The following is a 24,312-nucleotide window of genomic DNA, read 5'->3' as shown; positions in this document are numbered from 1 at the left end:
TTAAGGATGTATTGGCTATACAGTCAATCCCAAAAGTTTATGCACTTTAGAAACGGATTTTTTAAAAAGAAATCAGACGTCGGAAGAACATTGCTAATCATAAACAACAAAAAAGAATTTCGATTTTTCCGAGATTTTTCCAAGGGGTACCCCTCCAATTTCTTCCAAATTTTCGTTTTTGGCCAATAACTCTCAAACCGTTGGACATACGGAAAAATTGCATATGACCATTCTTGTAGAGGACGACGAGATCTACAATTTCCATGTAAAAATTTTTCGCTAGCGTCAATAGTTAACGAGTAATTTGCAAAAAACTGTTTTTTCGTTTTTCGTCAATAACTCGTTAAATATTAATGCTAACGAAGAATTTTTATACAGAAATTGTAGATCTCGTCGTCCTCTACAAGAAAGGTCCTATACAATTTTCCCGTAGATTCAACGGTTTAGGAGTAATAAAGGAAAAATGAAATTTTTTGCCAAAAGTTCGCCGTTTCGACGCTGGGATGGTCGGATTTTGTCAACATCAATAAAATGCCAAATAATCATACGTAACTCGTTAAATATCGAAATTAGAAGAAAAACAACTTTTATTTGAAGCACTTTTCGTAATTTTGAAAAAAAAAATTTTCGTCAGCGTCAATACTTAATTGGATATTTCCTTCTATACTTTTTAGCACGTAGCTATTTATTATTAGCATTATTCTTCCGACGTCTGATTTCTTTTTAATTATAGGAAATGCGTTTTTCTAAGGTAAATAAACTTTTGGGATTGACTGTATAGCCAATACATCCTTAAAAGGCCCGACAATCGTTAACCGACGCAATTATCACACAATTATATTATTTGCAATCGCGCAGAAGATCGTGTCAAATTAAATTATGCAAGACGAAGGTAGCTGATTCGCGATGAGACTGAGGTCCGCAAAAATCCTTCGATTTTCAATCCCTGCAACTTTGCAACGTCTCCGGTAGCAACCTTGACGTGGAAGCCGTATTTTCGTGGCACTAGATATAAAGGCTTCGTGTCCCGCACACTTGTACGATTCGTTCAATTACATTAACAGTCTGTTTAAACTATGGCACGCAAAAATGAAATGGAGTACGTGAGAAACCGACCGAATAGATTCACCCGTTCAACGATAGTTGCCGCCTAAATGGAAATTTCTTTCAAAAGACAAGCGAATCTGTTCTATGTAAAACAGTTTGGCTCGAGAACAGTAAGCATAGTGACTCTCCCATTTTCTTAAATGAATTAATAGAACTTCGAAACGTGGATAGAAATCGTTATCGCTCGATTACTCAATACATTACAATATCCGATTTTACTCTCTCGACTAGATTAAAAAGTTTCTGTTCCAATGTAAAATTCTACCTCGAGTAAATCCGTTTAATATACAATAAGAAACGAAAACTGTTTGCGGTAAATTGAAACAAGGGACTGGATACGTTAAAACTGGATCTCCGTCGTGCAATTTGATCTACGGCTTCTTCTGTAGCTCCGTTTTGCTTCTAATCGTTCCAACGCCTCTAAATTACCGCCTTACGCTATCTTATCGTGGAGTCCCTTTTACGAGATCGTAAATACGAGCTACTTACATTCACACATATATACGTATACACGAGCGCAGCCGGTGGCCGGGAGGAACGACCATGTGCCCCGCGTGTCGTCAGTAAATTATTTAAAACCGGCACAATAATGAGTAAGCATCTTATGACCAGATAAGCCATTTCGGTTTGCCTTATTACCATACCCATAGACACGCTACAAACAGTAACCAGGCGATCGATTCTTCGATCCTTCCTTTTCCTTTACCAAACTTTTCCTCATATTCGACACAGTTCCGCGACGCATTGCTGTCATACGAATTATCGAATGTTAATTAACTATTTTAAAATAAATTTTATTTTTATTTGTATGCAGTTTAGAACCTCTATTTATCGATACCGTAATATCATATGAGTTCGACATGCCTGTTCTAGGAAATAAACGACGAAAATAAATTACTTAGGACGAGATTAGAACTGAAAATTATTCAATCCATGGTAAAACGAGGAGTAATAGAAAAGGGTCTAGCATCGACGACCTGTGGTTCGATCGATAGAGCGGAAGCGGGTACGCGCGAAGAATGAAGCAAGGAAGCGGCTTGGACGGCCGAAAGAGCAAAGGGCGCAGGGTGCGTCGATCAGGATCAGGGAGAGACGGGGTATCGAGGATGGTGTATCGCGGCTCGACGAGGTCAGAGGCGCGAGGAAAGAGAAGGCAAAGCTTGTCGTTTCGCCGCAAACCCGAAAATATCCATGTCGACCGGTATGTTGAAACCTGGCATAAGCTTTGGCCAGCTGCCAGGAGAGCGGTACTCGGTTGGAGGCCACGCCAGGCCAGAGGCGAGCGGCCTCGTAGCTCTGAACGTCCGCTAGGCCTCACGAAAAAAAAAAGACTTCCATACATCGTACGCTCGCGAAGAAAAATATACGAGCCGCGATTCCCGAACAAGAAGTAGGACCATTCGTTTGATTTGATGGATATGTGATAAGAAACTATATCTGACGAACGTCAAATTGCCACGAGAGACGAGGCATCGCGGTAAAGTACATCGTAATTACAGTGGGACCAGCTGTCTCGGACGGGACTCCAAACTCATGGACTTGAGCATTGAAACTATTATAACTTGGATATTGAACTTGATCCCAACCCCAACGCTACTGATAATCTGCTCGGCTTATCAACGAAGTATCCTCTACTTTAATCATCTGCTGACCGGTCGGCTGGCTAAGATTCTCTTTTTTGGGGGGTTTAGGTGATAAGAAACTATGTTAGAAGCCATCCCGAGGAACATTATACGAAGAAAAGAACGTCGCAAAAAAATGACTAATTATCTTACAGTTTATCAAGGGAAGAGCTCATTACGCGTGATCGTTAGCATCAAGTGCCGCGTGGCGAGTCCACCCACGGCTACTCTTTTCAGATAGCCGTAAAATCGCAATTTATTTCTATTTCTGCGACTGCGAGTGCCAGTCCTTGAGTACGGAGTCATGACGTAACGCGTTATCTCAGTGTCAATCTTAAAATTAATGTCCGACTGCATCGCGTGAAAGTGTCGTACACACATGATGATGATCGCGAGCAGCTCGAACCGGTTCTACACCGAAAAATGCCTATCCAGCGCGATTTAACAGCGACGATCAATCCATGTAACGTAATTCGTAGCGTAGCCGCGTTCGAGTATCATCTGTCTTCGGGAAGTTTGCTGTACTTCGACATTGGACAATTAATATTTTCGCGTTACGTCTCGGAAGCGTTCGATTCTCGGCAAATAACGTGAATGAAACGTGATCGCGCGGAGAACGTCACCTTATCGAATCTTATAAAATACTGATCACAGATAAGCCTAAACGTGATAAACGTAACAACGTTTAATGGTGAAAATAATCGGAGAACAGTTGCCTAAAGTTTTTAGCCGAATCCCACGCGCGCATTTCACGGAACACGATTGATAACGATAACGGACCAGTATTTTCTATACTATAGTAATCTCGATCGTGCGATACCGCTAAACAAAACAATTACGGGATAAACAGAGCCTGATGCCTTTAAACAGCGTGATTCGAACGCAAGTGAAATTAAAGGAGAGACGAGTTGATGGCTAGAATTTTCATGGTCGTTAATTAATTGCCTAATATTGCCTTATAACGAAATCTGTTCCATCACGTCGCTCGCGATGGTATGAAACTAGTTACAAAGTTGAATGGGAAGTAAGCCATTACGTTGAGTCAGGGAACTGTCCTTAATTTACCGGCTGTATGTTTCGGATTATTAGTACAATGCCGTTAAAATGATTAAGTTGCGTCAAGTATCCGTAGCGTACGTTTTCCCTTTTGCAACAATTAGGCCCATTTCCTAAGATTTAATTGTACGTTACGATGAATAAATCAATCTGAGAACGTACTGATGATCATTAAAATGTACGTTAAAATACGATGTTTTAATGTATGAGTTAAACGTTCTAAATTGACTCGCGTAGAAGTGGCTGATCATAAGGCGTCGTGCCTCGTGCCTCCAGTTATCGGATTTTCGAGCGAATTTTTTCGCTACGGAGGGACTGGTCTACCGATGGACAGAAAATTGAACGTGTGCCGCATTTGCGCAAAGCACGATCACCTGAAGTAAAGTCGTACCACATTCCATGAAGAATGCAGCTCAAAGAGGAAGTCGGATTATTGTCCCTCGATACGAGTGAGCACAAACACTCGCAACGTAATTTCACCATGGAACGATCCGTGTAATAAATGACCGCGTGACAAAAATGTTTCGTCGAGTTTTAAAAGGTCGTCACGGTTTAATACATCGTTTAAGCTGATTATTACCACTAGTGTGTAATAAACGAGCAATTATCTGAGTTTGGTATAATGTAATATCCACTTATATATCTGACGTAAAGCTATGAACGTCAGTTAGAGATACCATGGTCGGACATACTAAATAAATACGCTATCATAGACTAAATAATGCACTATCATTTTTCATTCCACTCTTTGATTATTATGTCCCCTACTCCAAATTAGATCAATTAAGAGAATACCTTCGTGTCGAACGAAACAATTGAAAGTCTACTGTCGATTATTAAATTCTCCCGATAAGGGGCATGATTTAACAAACTACTTGCGAGGGACAGATTAAATAGATTCTTATCCTATCGTTCTGACATGCAATTACCAGGTTCCATTTGAATCTTGTCAAACGGCATTAAAAAACGTTCGTTCTATGATCAATTCGGGAAGGGTAGTTAATTGTGCTTGTACATATATGTATCGCTTCTCTTCTCGCAGAACATTCGTATCGAGCCGAACTAAACCGAATAACGTATAGATACGAGTTGAGCAAGTGAAAGCGAGGTTAGGTTGGTAACATCACGTGGTGTACACCACGGGCTCCAAACGAGGTTAATCGAGAAACGGAGAACCGAGCGCCGGCGCAACCAATGAACATAAACGTGTATACTTACTGTTCTCCGTGTTTCACTGCTTGTTTATGTCACTGAATTCGTATTTAAAAAACAAAACAACACGATTCTTCTTTACTTTGCTTTCGTACGTACATTCCAAAACGAATGTCTGTAGAAACAGAAGCAAATGCGCGGTATTAAAATAAAAACGTCAGAACGAGAAGACAACCATACACAAAGAAAATATCGAACGACACGCTGTATGTTCTTGGTCAATGAAAAGATCATGGAAAAAAAGAAACATGTTTTGTATTCGTTCGATCACCGGTACTAGTCAATGCTCGACTAGTATTTGCGCGAATTTCGAAGGAAACAAAAAATACGTGTTGTACCGAGGCGATCTTAGGAGGAGGGGATATATCGAGTGACCGCGTAGATCGCAAATCGGCGATTCTACCGGTTGTTCTTAACATTACGAGTCGAACTGAATTGAAGCTTGGGCACTTACCAATCAATGGAAAAACACTAGGTTGATCGAGCAGCGACTTGAGACTGTTTTCAACAAGAGTGGGAGAAGAACGATCCTTGTCACTCATTTCACGCACTGCGCCACGAAGCCGCACGTTCTTAAGGTACACACGCGCACACACCGAGGTTCGTCTCGTGTACGGGACACCGCGCACGAAAATGAACGAAACGTGATTCTATACGTACACGCGTAGCCAGAGATGCCTTCCGTCTATGTGTGAAACACGCCGAGCTAGCGGTGTATCAACGCGGGGCAGAGACGGCATATACGATGCACACACAGACGAATGCGGCGCACACCGTACAATCGTGTTGAACGGTGTGGTGTGTGCAATAACAACGAGAGCACGCAGGCAACGAGGAACGATGTGTCTCCCGTGGGACACGAATTAAATGTTCTTCCAGACCGGCAGAGAGAAATAGGCGCCCGCACCCGAAACTCTCACCTCGTCACGCTATGTTCCTGCTATCACCCGAGACGGTCGCGGCCCGTTCGAACACTCTGGCCACGTTAAAATAAACGCGGAGCGCTGCCCAGTGCACGGTGCTCTTGAAAATCAATCTAAAAGTGGATCGGCTGGTGGCGCGATCTCCTGGTTTCACCACAGACCGACTCGGAACGATACCTGCCTCATTGATAACGTCGCCATCGTCCGCCATCTTGCTGCGATGCGCGCGCAACTCGGCGTTGCCATCCCACCTGCCGCCTCCGGTTTCATACTTCTATTCTTTACGAAATTAGCAATCGAACAACCTTACCATGCTTCCTAATTACTCAATGTTCAATAAATGTTTTTTATACCTCTTGCGAATTTACTACTTCTCTGTTCTCGTATTTCTTAATTCCACCCTCCAAATTAACTTTTTCTTGAATAAAATCTTCTCTCTCAAGTGCTTCAAAGCAGGCGAAATATGTTTCTTATTCTACTGAGGATAGGATATGTCGTGTCTTCCGATGGATTGTTAGTAGAGGATTATGTTGTGTGAAGGAATGTGTGCCTGCGTTTCACTACAATTAAAAACAATGATATTTACAAAGACACGTTAGTAAACATATATTTGAATTGTTAATAAATAGAAAACCTTATAAATAATTGCGCGACTAATATTTCTTTTGGATAAGAAAACATCTGTTGGATGCTGAATACTTTATGTCTCTCGTTCTTTATGTACAATTCCGTGAAAGAGCAGATTACACTTCGCTAAATCCAGTTTGTACAATACTTCTAAGTACAAATTGAACACTGTTTTGGAAATATTTTGTATCAAATGCTTGTAAAATGCTCCATTACACTAGCTTATACGATTGTCGTCATACTTCTTATCAGACACTTGAGACTCTCTGCAAAATACTTTGCACGCAACTGCCGAGAATTCACGTAGTCCTCGTTCGTACAAATCAGTAATTATAATCGCATACATACTAACTTCCTAATAAAACTCTGAACGTGTTGCGCAGTATTGCATCAAAACGGCAATCGTGGACTCAACAACGAAATGAACGAGCAGAAAATCATTATTAAAAAATAGAGAATATTGATCTAGACGCGCGTATTTTTTTTTCGATTTTTCCAATTTTTTTTGGAAGTCAAGTACATTTCAATAAAACGAATGAAAAATCAATATTTTAAATAAAACGAATGAAAAATCAATATTTTAAATAAAAAATTACCATGTCTCGCATTCCTTTAGCATGCCGGCGACGTGCGATCATCTGTTCGAGCTTCTGTTGCAACCAGCATATACGTTCGCGCGTCTACTTCGTACGACAGTTTTACGTGTCTCAGTCGCGGAATCTTGCATTCACACCCATACACTCAAAGATTCCTTAGCAGTTTCAGAAGCGGTGAAACTGTTTCGCTGTTTGTTGATCATGGCCTGAATTTCGGCCGGTGTCGAGGACCACCTACGGTGCCTGCCTTTGTCCAGAGGCACTTCGGGCAGACCGACTTCCGTGTGGCAGCCTCTTACAGGCAAAATATGGATACCATGCGGCAGACCGATCTCTTGAAACGAACTCATAGAAGAAAATCCGCTTTCGTCCTCGACGCTGCTCACGCTGACAGCCGGTTTCGATTTCGAACACTTCTCCTTTTCCTTCTTCTCCACCTTCCTGATCCGTCTGTTCGGCGTGGCGGACGGCGTGCACGTGAAAATACCCTCGTGATCCGGTATGGACACGTTGAACGAATTATTAATAGCGAGTACATCCTCTTCCTCGGTGGTCTTGCTGCTTCCCGAGTTGAGGGAAGTAGCGTCGAGGGATCTTCTCACCCCGGGAAAAAGATTTTGCAGGTTTCGTTTCACGTTATTCGGCGACTTTACGTAACTAGATCTACTGTCATTATCGGTGCTACTCGACTCGTTACCGCGATCGCTACACGAACGTCTAGTGTAGCCGGCGGAGTCCTGCAAGCTGAGAGAGTTCGTGAAACTGTTCTGCAGAGACAGTGAGACGTCGTTGTGATGATCGTTATGACGATGATGGTCCGTCGGCGATGGAGACGAATCGCCATTCTCTGTTGGCGAGGACCTAGCCAGTTCGGGTTCTCTCATCGAGATCAATGACTGAACAGTTCTCATTAATCTGCAACAATTAATTTACATTTCATTTATCATGGCGGAACATCTATCAAAATTCAAAGCGTACGTTCGATTGCAATTTACCTAAACGCTTCCTCCGACAATTTCTCGGGTGGAACATCGTTCGGATCCAATTCTGGCTGCCCGGGTTCTCTATAAACGATCCCGTCGATCTTGTGATCCTGAGACGGCGGCGTGCACTGAGTAGGATCATTTTTGCGTAGCATCGACCAAGTGAAGTCACGGTAGCTCGTGGTGCTCGGTGAGATCTGAGTGACGGACTTGGCCCTCGTGAAGCGAGAGGAACTCGACGAGGAAGAAGACGTCGGGGTCGCGCTTTTCGGTGATTCGTCTCCGTGACCGGCGTGAACGCTGCGACTGCGTGGGACTCGGCTCGCTGAATTCTTATCTTTAGGATTATTCTTCTCATGAAGGATATCCAAGCTCTTGCGAGCCCGGTCCAAGAAGCGCGTTACCTGCTCCAACAGGGAGCGGTACATCTGTCTGTTCGCTTCTATCTGCAATAGATTTTACGAGTTCCTTATCAATCATTCTTACTTTTTGTAAATTACGAAATGCTTCTTCGAACGATGAGAACAGAGAATATTTTTATAGGAATACTTGACGTTCGTAATAACTAAAAATAACGTGACACTTTTCGGGTCCGAGCTGAAGAGGTTCAAGGACTCGAAACAAGGTAATTTGGTCGAGGACATCCACGGTTTACTCTCGTAACACAAGTATGTTAAACGATCGTTTTTCACGGTTACACACGAACCTGTTTCAATTGCCATTGGAGTGTTTCAACTTGGGTCTGGAGAAACACGTTGTCGATCACTTGCACATGAGGCACTTGATTGTTTGTCAGGGCGTTCTGCAGTCTTCGGTTTTCGTCTCTCAACGAGTTGCATTGCTGTAACAAAAATAATGGAAATAGAATTTAACGACTGTTCATAAGTGCCTGCATCTCCAGTCTTTCCTAATCCCCAACTTCTAATTAACGAGGAAAGTGTCTGGCTCTCGGACGACTTTCCTGAACGTAATAATCGTTTCAAAAGAGGAAAGAACCGCCGACGCCGCAAACAGGCGTTAATACAACGTTTCACCTTGCGTAGGTGATTTTCACACGGTGGAGTGAACACGAATCGACTTTAAACGCACGCCTATTTATTCTATGGGTGTTGCTTTCCATCGCACAACTTCTATCCATTGAATCAAAAATATTTCAAACACTGGGATCGATCAGATTCGATCGATTACAAACGAGACGCACTAAAACTATCCCGGTCACATTGTCATTGAACGACGATCTAACTACAACCGGTGGTTTCAAAGAATAGTTGAAAGGCGATGATTCGAGCCCGGAGCTCTACGTGCATTTGCATGCTTTTTTTCGGTGACTACGGAGGACGGGCATAAAAGAAGTTCGAAGAAACACGAGGTTTCTGACATTTCCATACAATAGCGGGAAAAATACGGTACGGGTGTTGCGAGATATCCGGCGATGGGCCATGCTTGATAACGAAGCCAGGACGCGCGAGATGTTGAAAGAATCACGCGTTCATCATTCGAATCGGTCGCCGAGCCGTTCGACTATCGCTGTTATTAAAGTCCAACACCGATCCAGTTAACCGATATCAGAAGAACACACGACTTTTCCGAGATCTTGGAAACATCGGATAGAAACATTTTCGACCACTGGCCATTTAATTCTAACTTTAAAATTGTTACATTGCTAATCGTGATTATAATAAATCGCATATGAAAAGTTGAACAAGGTCGAAGCAATATTTGCATTGATCCAAAATAGCGATAGGAATAAGTATAGCGAACGCTAATATAAATTAAGAGCGTGCATACGGTTGGTAGTTTCTCTGGCAGCGCGTTGCGAGAACGAAGGAACGCAAGGAAATCAGTGTACCGTTTTTACGGGCAGGTGAAACGGTACGATGAGGCAATGATGGAAGGGTTACTATGTGTGTTTTGTCTATGGTCTCTTTAACGATGACCATCCGAGGGCTTCTTGCAGCGTCGAGCCGCATAAGGGAATTTTTACGGAAAGTTGAAATTTTTCAACGGGGGGACCCAAGCGGATGGGGTTCCGCATGGTCGCTCAGCTTGAACCGTCCACCGACTGAATACTATCATGACGTCACTCGCTACGGTCACTGCCTGAATTATTCAGTATTCCTTCGTTTCTACTTGTACACACCAGGCCTGGCCTGGGCTCTCCTCTCTTTGTGCTTAATAGTCGTCTACGCGCGTAATACGCACGACGATTTTTCATCAAGTTTCGCTCTATCAGAACAGATTCGTTGCATCGATCGAAGGATGCATGACGAAAAGGACTCAAAGAATGCAATCCTTTGGAATCTACTAGTTCTTACTATAAGAAATATCGGCTGCCAATCACACGTGTAAAATGTAGGACAAATTGGATAAGAACGACTGGATGACTCAAGTACCGTAGATATCGTTAAACGATTCCTTAAATTTCGTGACCTACTTTGAAAGAGATGCGAATTTGCGAACGCGTGCTACTCGAGATTGAGTCACGATCAGACTTTTAAATTAGCAAAAAAATCCGTAATAACCAAAATTAACACAGGATCCAAATCAACGTCGAGTGAATAAACCTGTTGGCTAATAGTTATATACGGAGCTAGTCGAGAGAACGTTGCTAATTATTCGCAGGGAATAAGGCTACCAGGAGGTGAATAACTGTACAATCGGAACAAAGAATTCCTTGTCCTTCGCGTAATTACCAGAACCGCTTTACACGCTATTGATTGCCGTCAAACCGTCAGATTTATCACGGTTCGCATCAACCTTGACCAGCGTTCCATTAATTCCGCGACAAAATTGTTCCTTTTTAATAACAGACACCGATGTCGTCCTTATGTCAGCAAAGACAAGAAACAAAAGAACCCGCGAAATCTCTTGGTATACCTGTCGGCTCGAAATTTTACTAGCCTGACCCTGCTAAGAACCACCGTCCTTAAATAGCTTCTTACCGATTGACCAGCTCGCAAATCCTGCCTCTCTTAAACCGAGAAACCATAAACTTATACGACTTTATTGTCTTACGACTCGGAAGGGTCTAACCAAGGTCTAAGGGACCAGGGGACTAAGGACACCTGCTTGAATTATGAGTGTACCGTAATTTCCTGACCTTGCTTATCCTCAGGTACCTGAGAACGTACAATTAGTTGGCCGATGGCTTCGACAGTAAATGCGAAACAAAATACGTGTACTGTTAATTCAGATGTTTGATAAACATGATCGCGGGTGAAGCGCGAACGGTTCAATTTGCAAACAGGTCGGACGTACACGTAATATGCATATGATGCGTGCGTACACAAGGGCAGCATCGGAAACGCGATACGATCTAGAATCTCTATAGAAGATATGTGACGGGACGAAGGCAAGAGGAAGAAAGGGAAAAGGAGACAAATGCATTAAGGCTTGCATTAAGGCTAAGGGGCGATCTCGAAAATGGCACTCGCTCCGTCGCCGAATTTATTTTTGGTGCATTCCAGTCAAACGGACGAACGGAAAGATATAGAGAGAAAGAGAGAGAGAGAGAGAAAGAGAGAGAGAGAGAGAGGAGGATTTTCAGGCCCGGGCCAACGCGCGGACGATGTTTCCCTAGGAAGATCCCCGACGTGGTTTGTCTTCTTGTTGGAATACTCGAATTATTTTTTTCTCCTCTCTCTTCTTCTCGTCGCCTCCGCTATGCTCTCTTTCCGTTTCCGCTGCTGCGCGCCGGTTACCACCGCGTGGTTGCATATTCAATGAACGTGCGGCTATCCGACGGTTTTTTCCTCAACGCGAGAGATGAACGCCGCCGTTCTCGATTTTATCGTTCGTTGATTATCAAAACAAATATAGAGTCCGAATGGCGAGACTTTCACGGATGAAATACCCGCGCCTCGATTAACCGTCCCGGGCCGGCTTGTAATTAATTTTGATTACATTTCCGCTGTACGCGTATTACTCCGAAGAAAGTGGTCGATTAAATGGCAGAGATATGTGTCACTGTGTATGAGAACGATTTCGAAGCCGGGATATGAAACAGACTTTTGACTTCTGATCGGAAGAGGCGATGTTCAAATTAAAGCGAGCCAGGCACGTGCCGTGCGTGCCGAATCGGCTGGTGTTCGTCGAGCGTCGAATTTGCTCGTTGGGACAACAGTCGCGTAAAATGTAATTTCCGCGGACAATAAGATGTAACGACGACGCGTACCTTGAATATAAATCCGAACGATGAATCATGAATCATCGGGGGAGCCTTCTCCATCGGAATCGACCGATTCAATGCTCGGCGTACTTAATCGTTGATAACGCGTAAAGCTTGAAACAGAAGTAACTAATAGCAGCTAGAGTAAAAAGCAAGCGGCGCGAAAGCGTGGCGATAAAATAGTGGATATAAGCCGTGAGAATGAATTTTCAGTGACACCGCGGTATCTTATCTACCCGAGATGTAAATGGAATCTCACCAGCTGCGGGTAATTAAGCTGCAACTCATTTGTTCCCGCTAATCAGTTAATTAACGGTAATGAAACCGATCGCCGGGAACGGTTAAAAGAAAGCAGATTCCTTCCGAAAGTGAAGCGATGAAAAAAGAATATTCGCACGACCGAACATATTCCTCAGCAATGATTTAACGGAAATTAGGCTGACTCCCAGACGAGAGAAACGTTTCATCGATTGGTCAATCATCTTATACCCGAGACGATTAATTTGTCCTTAAACCTCCGTTTGAAATTCACTCGTTCGGTCAAAGAGGATTTGTCGAATGCCAGTACATAGAAATTCGACAAGGTTCCCAGTTTTTCTGAGCGGCTAAAACGCGGCCTCGGAAGCAGCGAAACGTTTTCTTGTATATCGCGAGTCGGACGGGTCGTGAAACGGTGGAATTGTTCGCGGGACGGGAGACGGAGGAACTCAGTGGTGCAGAAAATACGTTCGTCTGCTCGGCCGAAGGAAATTGCAGTCAGCAGACTTTCCTCGATACATCGGCCACGGTTTCTAATATAAAAAAATGAACGTTCCTTCGACCATGGCACGGTATGTACTCGCATGTACGTCATTGATACGCGGCCCGATAAAACGCGTGAACCTTTCAGGAGGACGGAACACCCTTTTCAGCGAACTACGAATCCGTAAAAGGAGATCCTCAGATGCAACGCAGGGAAGCCCGCCTGGACGTCTGTTCGTAAGGAACGCGTTATCGATCGGAGGTGCATTTTGACGAACGAAGATAATCGGCTTCTCTATTCGATATCCTAGGCTGCGACGTTAAATTTTACGCGTTCTCTCGCGGATCTTTTCCCGTACTCGATTCCACGCGATATTCTTGCTCGTCGAAGGCGTAGCTTACGATCTGATATTCAATATTAAGACCATTGGACCGTGTACGAGTATGATATTACATACAGTCGTACTCGTATGTCTTGCATGACTTCAGTATGAGATAAGCGATCTCATCCTCGTGAGATCAGAAAACAGCGAATCAACGTCGGGGGACTTTACAGTTACGCTGTATCATCCAACACCCGTTCGTACGTTCTACAATTTCCTAGATGACTCGAGCGATTCCGTTCTGTTCTGCTCCCGTAAAACGTTTTCCATTACTACCGAACGTCAGGCAAGTACGTCGTCATTAGACGAAAAAGAACAGCGGTCCCAAGTTGATCTAATCCGGCGTCGAAAAGAATAGCTCTGGGAACGATCGACTTATGCCCCGTAACTAGAATTCGCCAAAACGAAAAAAATGGCTGAGAAAGAAGCTAGGAGAACAGACCGCTGGAATCTAATTCTGTCCCTAGCTCTCCGGCCTTGAACGTCTTCAACATCCCCGACATTCCACGTCCCCGATTCTTTTCAACTCTTGCATACGCGTTGCTCCTCTCCTCTCCTGTCCTCTCTTATATTTCCTTCGCCGGCTGAATCGCGATCTTACAGTATTCCCATTTCATTCCACCGTGGCGTACGACTCTCATTAACCTCTTTGAGCGGTTCCCTGCCTCTCGCCAAGACCCCGGCGTTTATGCCCTTATAATACAAATTGCTTGCGCGATTTACTCAGATTAGAACGCTGACAAACGTTAATAAAGAAACGAATTTAAGACCAGAATTATTTTTTCCCCTTCGAGGAATTCCACCGGGAATTCTTCGAATAACATTCGCAGTTTTTCTACCGGCGCATAGACCCTTTTTTATCTCGCGTTTGCTCGCGATTTGCCAGGCGATTTCGTGTCACGCCGATTTCGCATGACATTCCGTTCGGCACGTGGGTCGCCTCGCGATGACCCACGCGCGTTAAACCGTACAGAAGAAAAAGAAGAAGACTAGGACGAAACCGGAGGGGGGACTTCTCGTTTCCGTTCCGAGCAGCTTGCGCAATTTTTCGATTAATTTTGGACCGGGGGAACGCGACAGCTGCTACAAATAATAATAACAATAATAAGAGCACGTGATCGATAGTTTAGATCTTCTGAAATTAACGGTCTGAACCAGATTTCGCTCGTGGCTCGTGTTTCCGAGAAAATATGAGTTCCCCGAATATAACAGCTTGAAAATAAAAGAAAAACAGACGAAAACCTGAGATTGTGGATCGTAACATGGATAAAGAACACACGAGGTTCCTTGTGTTTCGAACATCAGGTGATATTCGAAATTACATAAACAACTGTTAACGCGATTTTCCGAGGCTGGCTGATGGAACCAGCCGCGTTGTATAAACAACGGCGTGAAAGGAGTGTACGTGTGGGCCGCGTTTCCAACTTGGTATCATAATGGCGCGATGGCGAAAGGTATATAGACGGGCGAGGAATTAGAATCACGGGCGGCACGAAATTCCACTCCGGTTCTTTTTCCACCAGCCGACAAATGGAAATGAGGAGAGGGATAGAAAGAAGCTAAGAACGGATCGCCAAGCTTCGGCGAAGACCGTGAGAAAACGACCTCTCGTACCGTAGTTAGTTTCCTCGCTCACCCCGTTCGCGTCTCTCGACACGTTTTTAATATCTAATCTTCCTCTTTCCTTTTATTTACATAACGCGAGATAGCTTCTATTTGCTTGGCATCGTCCTAACATTTTTAGAATCGTTTCATTTCATGTCAATCTGTTATTTCATTTAGTTTCATACTCATTTGAGAGATCCTCTTCGGTGAATAACGTTGCAAAAATGGGCGGCACCAGAGTGGCCGTTTCGAAATTCAGAAAGTGGAATTCTGAAACCTGGCTTCCGTGTTGCAAGGCTAGACTACTTTCAGCTCTTTGTCTGCACGTGTGTACGTTTCATCGACTACAGGCTTTGCAGCCAAGTGATTAGAGTGCAATTTGCCGAGTTCAATTGTCAGCTAAACAATCCTGTTCAGTGCCCTGGGATCGGCCGGGCGCACAGTCACAGAATGCGATAGTAGTTCAGAAGAACGACGGTAATTCAATAAATAACACGGAACGAGGACTCTTCAATAAATTCATTGAATTGTAGACTGGTAATAAATTCCATTCCTTAAAGGAAATGCTCATTTACAGGAAAGGAAACTATTTTTGAAGTTTTACTACCTGAACCTCTTCATACAACCCTTATTTCCCCAAGTTACCGGCTAAATCCCGATTATCCTGCAATTAACCCAACCGTGCCCCCACAGTTTTGTTCCTAACTGTACCGTTCGCAGGAGGAATTACCTCTTGCCAACGAGACTCGACCTAATCCCCACCCTGACCATAGAAAGGATCAAAGAACAGCGGTCGAAGCCTCTGCACTTCATCGACTTGAGCAAATCGCATCGTTCGCCAACACACAATATAATAATTCCAACTCTCTGTGTGCAAAGAGCAGCATCCTGTTCGAGAAGATGCTTTCAACAATTAATCATATACATCTTCTACCTATTAATTCTAGTCTCGATATCTGACTCTCAAAGCTTAAGGATGTATAGGCTTTTTGTAACCATCATCCTTAAGGTGCATGGAACGAAGGAATTCTAATACTGCCGATGGGTCCACGGTTAGTAAAACGGCGAATGCCCTGAATCCTCGACAGATAGATACGCAATACCATTCGTACAGAATTTATCCAGCATCGACCGGAAGGGTTTGATTGATGGTTTGCTCATTAACGAGCGGTGCGGATAGAAGCGGCGGCAGCGGGAAAGGCTACCTAGTTGTCCACGGCTCTGGAATAATGATCGTCCTGGAAGGACGGGGGAGCCGCGACAAATTATCGTGTACGCGACAACGATGATACTATACTCAGAGGCCCGTGGCCTGCACGCCAGGTTCATTAGAAAATGCGTGCGTACCGCCGTGCATTACAGCCGATTCCCCGTTCGACTCCTTTCTCATCGTACCTATGCACGAGCCACCACTTTCGCCCGTTTTACAATGTAACGAGTGCCAGGGTACAGACGGTAGATACCTGCTGAGAAAATTCCCGTAATCTCGAGGCAAAGTCTTTTCCTACCAGCTACGAGCACTCTTCTCGAGGACGTTTAATAAACCTAACATCGATCTACTATTAAAACTAACCATTAACGGAATCTCAGGATTATATCGGCCAGCTGACTTCGCAAGAAGTTCATTCTTTCTTACAAGCTGGTTTCACTTACAATTTCACCCGGAACGTTAAGAACGAACCCAAGCATTCAGTCATTTTTATTATTCAGCGTTTATAAAGAACGTAGAGTGTATCTGGACCGGAAACTAAATTAAGTGTATTACAAGCATTGCACTCTGAACTCGCGAAAGAGTCTGGGAAACGTGAACTTTCTACATATATGCTCCGATCCTGAACAACGAAATCCTTGGAACTTTCACGGACAGCCTTGAATTTAAATGGCTGAACTTTTGTGTGTCAGGAAATATCGACTCCCGTTTGCGTGCGAAAATTAATTACTGTATCCTTTCTTCTACTTGTTAGACTCCTGCCAGTCCGATCAAACATTTCCTGCCTTTAAAAGCAACGATACATCTTCGGTGGACGAAGAAAAAAAACAGCGAACGAGCTTTGTGCAGCTGTAGAAACGGTGGGAGCCTCGGGAAAGGAAATGTAAAAGTAATTTTGGCCGTCGTTTTACGCGTGTGCACCTACCTACATCCTGGTGGTCACGGCGTCGAAAAAGAGCAGGATGATGACGTCAGAGTAAAGAAACGACATGTCCCGGTCTGTACGCGATATGCGTGTACGTACACGCGCGCAGGTGTATTATCCCGGCAGTGGGCAAGAGTACAAAGCTGGTAACGAGTGGTATCTCGACTGATAATTACGGAAGGGGCTCGAGCGAACTTCCGCTCAATAAAACCTACCCGGTGAACGGCGGGCGTTGTGATGCACCCATGCTGTACGCGTCCACCTGACAAACAAAGGGCCACGTTTTCTCGAAACCTGTACAGAGAACCGAGCATTCGCCGCCACGCGTTCAAATCACCGTCCACGACATTCGCGTGTTAGTCAAGTTAAATAAGACAGCGAGGATTCAATGGAATTAAAACAGACCGCAGGATGTGCAATTGCCGAGGTCTCTCAGAACTCGCGCGCTTCTACAGTCTGCTGTAACTGTAATTTTCTACGGCCATAACTATTTACAATGTTATATTACTCTAATTACTTGAACATATATAATCACCTAATCAGCTGCAATGAAAAGGAGTTTGTTGCTAAGGAAAACGACTTTGGAAATGTTTCACCCTGCCTCCTATTTCGAAAACGAAAATACATTTTATAAACTGTTCTCGTAGTTTCCAATAAACGATACGTATCATTCGTAATTAATTAAAATATATGACGGCGAAGAGATCAGAGTGCAACGAACTGCGTTTCGATGAACGCGTTGAATGGCGAATGAGTCACCGGAAATTCACAATATTTAGTAGAAGTAAAACTTTCATTAGCCAGGAAAGCACATATAGCAGTTTTGCGTTCTACGAGAGTACAGCTAAATAATTAAACACGATTGCTGTTTTCCCATAATTGTAGATAATTGTAGCTACGGTACAAGTTCTCGCGTTCTACAAGTACACTTGTGAGGTCCCTCTCGTTCCACACGACATTGACCGTGTTAAAACTAGCTTGGGTCACTATTATCAATCAAACTAGTTTAGCTGGTCAATTACCCAGAATTAATTACACATGTAAAACCACCCGAAAAACTTGAATTATAACGGGATTTTCAATCAGCAAATTCAGGAAACGGAATGTGGCAAAAGTTCAAGTACTGAGTACACGATAGAAGCCAAGAAATTGAAGTACCCTGATTATAAATCGAACTCTTAATACAGAATGGCCAGGAGTACTTCTTGATTCTCTCGACGATATCTGAAGTATTCCCGGAATTATGTAAGCTCCGGGACGATAATAACCAGGGGAATTCGGTAGCGACGATTCTCGGAAAATTCGGACAACGGTATAAAACAGAAGTGTCAAAATAACTGAACTGACCTGAGTGGCACTCGGTCAGGAAACGTTCAAGCAAGCTAGACGAGACCGGTTTATTTTCAGTATTCGCAATGGTATCGTTTCCAGTTGGCCGCGGTCTCTGTTTTCGAGCGCCGACAAAACGATTCACGGTTTCGGAATTGTTTCACGGAAACAATCGAAACGGAACAACATCTGCGAAACAGCACGACTAAAAACTCGTAGCCGGCAAGTTGGAAAAACATGCACTTGCTGCGCGCCCGAATCGAGGCGTTAATACGAAACTAATTCGATCGTACATAAACGCGCCGACACGAGATTTCTCGAATCGTTTACGGATCAACAATTTTTATGTAATTTCACAGTTTCCATAAATAATTATTTCGTAATCCAAACGATTTCTCGGTTTGCATTTATATATATATCAATAATTGCAGAATTATCGTTGCGATTCGATTGTTATCGTTAGGAAAGGAATATATGGTCAATGAACCGGCGTGCAGAATGTGATCTTTTTCACCATACAGATTCTATACATTTATGTGGAAATTGAACGGAGAAACAGTATAAAGAATACAAGTGATCCACAAAAATGTATAAAACCCCAAACGCAAAATGCACACTGCAATAAGCTTCTAGTTTTACACTACTAAAAATTTCTTTAATAAAAGATGACTTACTTTGCGAAGCTTCTCCACTTCGTTCGGATCCGTGAAGGGCTGGATTGCCTGCATAACAAGAAACACAACACCGTTGAGAACTCCGATGAAAAATCAAATCACGCATCTCAATATACGATTTACGTATATTAACTTGAAACACGATTACTGCTATTAGAGTAAGTGACAAAGTTTGTGACAAATAATCGATACAAGACAGAATTTATGTAACAAATGAAACTCAATATCGCCATACTAGAACCCGTAGGACCACGCATATCGTAATGCTTCATCGTATAAATAATCTGTATTCACCGGCGTTAAATAAAGCGTCTCTTGAAACAATGTAAAAACGACGTTTACCGTCATCTTCCAGACGTTATCCTCGTCGAGATCGTTGCCGGCAGTGGAGCCGGTTGTCTTGTCGTCGAGATTCATCAGTGAGAAGAAATTGTTGTTGTTCCCGTTCAGTCCGTCGTCCTCGACGATGGTGTTATCGAGGAGCTCGTAATCCAACGACTTCGAATCACGGCAATTGGTCACGAATGTACGCGCGAAGCTGCTCTTGAAAAAATGTTCCATCGACACCTCGTTACCAAGTGCGAATTTCACTGTAGGGGAATCGCCCATAATCGCGAGACAAACCTGCTACTACTCGTTAATGTTCACAAACAGAACCGGCCTCGTTCTTCCGACGCGTGTCGAGGTTGTTTACCGGTACGAGACGACAAGATCACAACTTTTCGTACATCCCGCGAGCGGCATCGACGGTCACCGTTTGTCGATTCTACGGATCTTTATTATACTCGCGATTCTCGTTTGTTTTCCACGGCCGCGTCGTTCTGTGTTCCGGCATCAATGAGCGTACGCTCCGCGTCGCGCGTAATTAAAAGTCGTAACGGTAAGATGTATCGAGCATCGCGGTGTCGGTGGTTAAACAAGAATCAGCTCACAGAAGAACTATGGACCATGGGAAAACCGTAATATTTCCCAGGTCCGAAGTGCACTCCACGCTCTTTCGTGTCAAACTGACAACACGGACGGATTGCACGAGAGCACGAGCTGAATTCGAAGTCGAAGCACCATAGACAATGAATGGATAGAGAGCGCAGCGAATGCGGCGAACATGGCGGCCAACATGATGGCACCGACACGATGGCTGCCAACATAAAGGCTGCAAATATTCGGTTTTACCGATTTAATAATTTCAATTTTCTTCAATGAAAATTATAATGATAAATGTTGTTGGATATTCATCGAGAGATATCTAACATAAATATACGTAGAATGTAATACATGGATGTTCATATAGAAAAATGTAATCTACTCTCGTAATAGTACCGAACTGTTCTATAATTAAACGAAACGACGTTTTGACTAAAATCCATTAAACAATATTAATTTAAATAGGAGCAGTACGTTCTACATTCTCCGACAGTGATCTCCGAGATTGTTAATCGAATACAGAATAAAGATAAATAATTCCCAGTCTAACTATTCCTAAATGTGCTCTGATGTGGTTTCGACATTAACCTCGTGTGATAAACAATCTCGCGTTGCTGCACCTGTGACTCTGACTTGCAAAAGAGAAACATATTAACGAAGAAATGCCACGGTTACCGTTACATCCGTCATCGGGAACTGGTCAGATCAGTGCCTTTCGTAAATCAATACGATTTGCTCGTTATGGATGTGCAAACCGACCATTCTATCACATCGTTGTCATGGACGTAAGTTCCTTCAAATACTATTTAATTACGATCAGAATCGTACGGAATCTCTGACAATTAAATATCGCTGTGTAGATAATTATTCGTTTGTGTAATCACTATGTATTTATTCATGAAATTATGATTTCGTTTCAGCTGAAACTTAACCAGCATAAACCTCCTATAGAACAATTGGGCACTTATGATCCTTTGCCCAATAAGTACAATGAAAAATTAATTTCGTTGAATTTAGAACGCCTACAATATTGGTTGGGACAAAAACCAGCGATATCTAAACCAGTTGCTAATCTACTAGGGCTCGCTGGCTTTTTTCCAATTCACCCACAGACATACATGACTGCATGGAGAAACCGAAGGGCACAAGACGAAGCAAGTAAAACTACAGAGCCTGAAAGTGACACAAAAGCAGAAGCTGCTGGCTAACAAGCTTCAGCTATTTTATTTTTGTTCTGTCCTTAGTTTGTAATCGATAACGCTTCTACACTCGAATAAAATTGTTACTGAAAATAGAAAAACAATTGGTTCGATGTTATATTGATACAAAAATGAAGTAGGATCGTTTGTATTATATTCGGAAAGTATTGAATATGAAAAATGTAAATAAAAAAAAAATTTCCCCAGGTGAGGCTCGAACTCACAACCCCGGCATTGCTCACAGATTTACTGTCTTATAAGTACCGTGCGCTAACCGATTGCGCCACTGGGGAGTTGTACTGTGCAATTTCTTATTCATATATATATAGGAAACAGACAAATACATTATTAAAATCAAATAATTACAGTTTAATGTGTAATTATAATAGTCTTTATACATGGGATTAAGAACTTTTGAGAAAGGTTTATGACGATGACGCGATAAATGTATCAAAAGTATTCGTTATATTTCTCGAGTATACAAATAATAATTATGAAATTAAGTCAAGCTTTTCAGGGAAATGATTTAAGATGATCCAGTATTGACTTGTTCCTCACTTTCATACAAGTCGATAGCAAAACAAAGCTTACTCCATGAATCTGTAAGTTCCTCTTTTGTTGTGTTCTTCCGAACAAAGTTTGCCAACAAAACATTGTTCCTCTCTGCGAACTCCGTCTCTGAAGACAATTTAGAGATATGAACTGTTTCGCACACTCTATCATGCTTAGATTTATTACCTGTGACATCTATATTAAAATGATTTTCTAACTGCCAACACCGTTTTGTAAACGCTATTACCCATTGGCAAGTCAAGTATTCACGTGCAATGCTTCTCGGCGAATGCACGTGTATTAAAATACCACCGTGCTTATCTAAACATTCTTCGTAGCTTATATAATTTGTATCTTTTAACTTATTTAACAATCTTCTCCTGACGAGGTTTCGTTCATTGTATTGAAATATTCCTGAGAAACACAGATGTCTGATTAGAATCATGCTGTTATTATATGAAAAGCATTATACAGTTACCTGATGTGAGGAGTGAGAAATTTTTCTTTCTAATAACGAATTTATACCATGAATCAACTTCAAACATGTAGCACTGGTGAAGATCTTTGAAGTTACAAGCTAAATCACACACCTCTGATTTATCATCACACTGGAATAAGGTAACTAATATGAATAGTTTCCCTTCGAATAAAATACTTTGTTTCCTATACCTCCAGTTTTACTATTAACTCTACGTCCACGTTCAAACTCTCTGATATCAATGAAGTTGTGTACTTGTAAATATTATCGTGTATCCACTTCCTATCAATATTTTTGAATGCTATCCCAGAGACTTCCTTCGAGCAAACAGATAATTTATTATATTCTTCTGGTAACTTCTCCTTCACACTCTTTGTAACATTTGATTCCCTACAATGAGAAATGGCAAATGACAGTATTAATAAAGCGTAAGATTACAAGTAGCAGATGCAAGTATATGATATTACTTGATTTTTATAACTTTCTGGTTCTCTTCTTGATCTTTCAACTTTGTGAGTAATTTTGATGCTTTTTCAACGAGTTGTGTTTTCAGCTCTTTTAATTCCTTCAATTCTTGATCCTCCATCGTAAATTGAAAATATTTCTAATTATTAGAACGACGTTTGTATATTTAACTCTTCGAATCAACGATTTACTTATTCTTCGACAGATACAAGTTTAATAAAACTCTGCAAAACTATTTCTATTATCGCGCGCGAAAGAACGTAAATATATCGCAGATGTTTGCATTCGTCACTGACGGTAAACCGTTAGTTTGTATTTAACTCATACTTATGACACGAAGAGGCTAACCTAAAAGCTTCATACACATTCGTATTTCTTGTACGAATAAATCGCTTGTAATTTTTGAGTTTTACATTAACTCCTAGCACAGTGACGATTCATTTTATACATCTCGTAGAAATTACAAAAATAATAAATTTATTCTACAATTAAAAGTCAGATACATGATCATTCTCAACGAACAATAATGTGGAGTTATTAAGGATATCACAGATATTTGAAGATCTAAGGCATAGAAGCACTGAAAAGAGTGCCACTTAAATATATCCACGAAATGGACGACGAAACGTTGAACAGGTAAGTAATTAATTTTTTCGTTCGTGTATTTCATACAAAGTGATGAATATTCATTCTAGACTTGCAGTGGAAGCTTTATTGGAAGAGGCAAAGCTTGGAGCTAAGAGGGCAGAGATAATGGGCCCCAGTGGATGGATAAAACCAAAGGAATCTGTTAACAAAAGATTCCTTCACTCGACATTGCGCAATGTGGTTCTATCGAACAAATACCAGTTGAAGAGAAGGAACGAAAGACAGTTGCATAAAGCCAAAGATGCATTAAAATAATTAAGCGTTGTGTGAAACGAAAGCTTATATGTATTTGTTTTGCAATATGTATCATATTCCTTAATGCTTCTGTAACTATAATAACGTGATTATTACATAGTATTATTTATGTTTTATTTGTATGTTACGGATGAAATCATCCTCTGTATATGAATTTTATTAGGAGATGTAATGTAAAATGATAAGAGTTTAATTACGAGTCTGCAACTATTGAAATATACTAAAAATTGTAATTAATGCAAAAAGGATTTAGTGTTATTTTCCACAGCGATGCCCCCTTTTCATCCGTAGAAGCATATTAATGAATAAAAATTACTTGAATATATTTTGATGACACATATTAGATCAATAATTAGGCAACCGAAGTTATGCTATTTTCGAATGAAAAGAACTGTCCCAGTCCCAAGTGCTAGTCTCGTATATTTTAAAGTGTATATATTGTGTAATCGAAAAGTACTCTCGCAAAGCGTAAGGATATTCATGTCGTGGCGGATTAAGTAAAAAAAAATAAAACAATTTAATAATTAAATTATAACATACTCAGCAGCGATAAAAATGCGTTCACCGAAATTTAATTGTTTCATTTATCTGAGTCGTAGAATATAATTGGAAACCACGTGGTTTTCGTTA

At 42.0% G+C, this 24,312-nt stretch overlaps 4 protein-coding genes and 1 non-coding gene across 7 annotated transcripts; 2 read left to right on the top strand and 3 right to left on the bottom strand.

The window, feature by feature from the left end:
- Positions 1-7,067: 7,067 nt before the first annotated feature.
- On the bottom strand, positions 7,068-20,238 carry LOC108627908 (cell wall protein RBR3). 2 transcript variants are annotated; one of them, XM_026815818.1, is made up of 6 exons: positions 19,786-20,237; positions 19,504-19,699; positions 19,162-19,209; positions 8,833-8,967; positions 8,139-8,572; positions 7,068-8,058 (listed from the first exon to the last, which is right to left on the bottom strand). In XM_026815818.1, exons 2-6 carry the CDS (start codon positions 19,576-19,578, stop codon positions 7,275-7,277), a joined length of 1,476 nt encoding a protein of 491 aa, XP_026671619.1. In that variant the 5' UTR covers positions 19,579-19,699; positions 19,786-20,237; the 3' UTR covers positions 7,068-7,274. The 2 variants fall into 2 exon arrangements, with proteins under 2 accessions (XP_026671619.1, XP_017884989.1); XM_018029500.2 differs by having other exon boundaries at positions 19,504-20,238.
- A 120-nt stretch (positions 20,239-20,358) lies between these two features.
- Positions 20,359-21,492, top strand: mRpS16 (mitochondrial ribosomal protein S16). Its single transcript, XM_018029503.2, has 2 exons — positions 20,359-20,870; positions 21,006-21,492. Exons 1-2 carry the CDS (start codon positions 20,748-20,750, stop codon positions 21,291-21,293), a joined length of 411 nt encoding a protein of 136 aa, XP_017884992.1. The 5' UTR covers positions 20,359-20,747; the 3' UTR covers positions 21,294-21,492.
- On the bottom strand, positions 21,484-21,577 carry TRNAI-UAU (transfer RNA isoleucine (anticodon UAU)). Its single transcript has 2 exons — positions 21,540-21,577; positions 21,484-21,519 (listed from the first exon to the last, which is right to left on the bottom strand). It is a non-coding gene; the product is annotated as a tRNA-Ile (tRNA).
- Positions 21,578-21,728: 151 nt separating this feature from the next.
- On the bottom strand, positions 21,729-24,242 carry LOC108627909 (uncharacterized). Of its 2 annotated transcripts, XM_026815832.1 has the most exons (6): positions 23,999-24,242; positions 22,782-22,918; positions 22,506-22,704; positions 22,315-22,444; positions 22,023-22,250; positions 21,729-21,962 (listed from the first exon to the last, which is right to left on the bottom strand). In XM_026815832.1, exons 2-6 carry the CDS (start codon positions 22,898-22,900, stop codon positions 21,811-21,813), a joined length of 828 nt encoding a protein of 275 aa, XP_026671633.1. In that variant the 5' UTR covers positions 22,901-22,918; positions 23,999-24,242; the 3' UTR covers positions 21,729-21,810. The 2 variants fall into 2 exon arrangements, with proteins under 2 accessions (XP_026671633.1, XP_017884991.1); XM_018029502.2 differs by lacking the exon at positions 23,999-24,242 and having other exon boundaries at positions 22,782-22,946.
- Positions 23,097-23,927, top strand: LOC108627911 (protein POLR1D). The gene is made up of 2 exons (XM_018029504.2): positions 23,097-23,415; positions 23,475-23,927. The coding sequence occupies exons 1-2, from the start codon at positions 23,393-23,395 to the stop codon at positions 23,680-23,682; spliced, it is 231 nt and encodes a 76-aa protein (XP_017884993.1). The 5' UTR covers positions 23,097-23,392; the 3' UTR covers positions 23,683-23,927.
- Positions 24,243-24,312: the final 70 nt, after the last annotated feature.

Source organism: Ceratina calcarata, unplaced genomic scaffold, assembly GCF_001652005.2.
Source record: "Ceratina calcarata isolate Rehan_Ccalc_2016 unplaced genomic scaffold, ASM165200v1 scaffold48.2, whole genome shotgun sequence".
In the NCBI taxonomy this organism is placed as follows: Eukaryota; Metazoa; Arthropoda; class Insecta; order Hymenoptera; family Apidae; genus Ceratina; species Ceratina calcarata.
The sequence above is the reverse complement of the archived record's forward strand: the minus strand, read 5'-3'. Positions and strand labels throughout refer to the sequence as shown.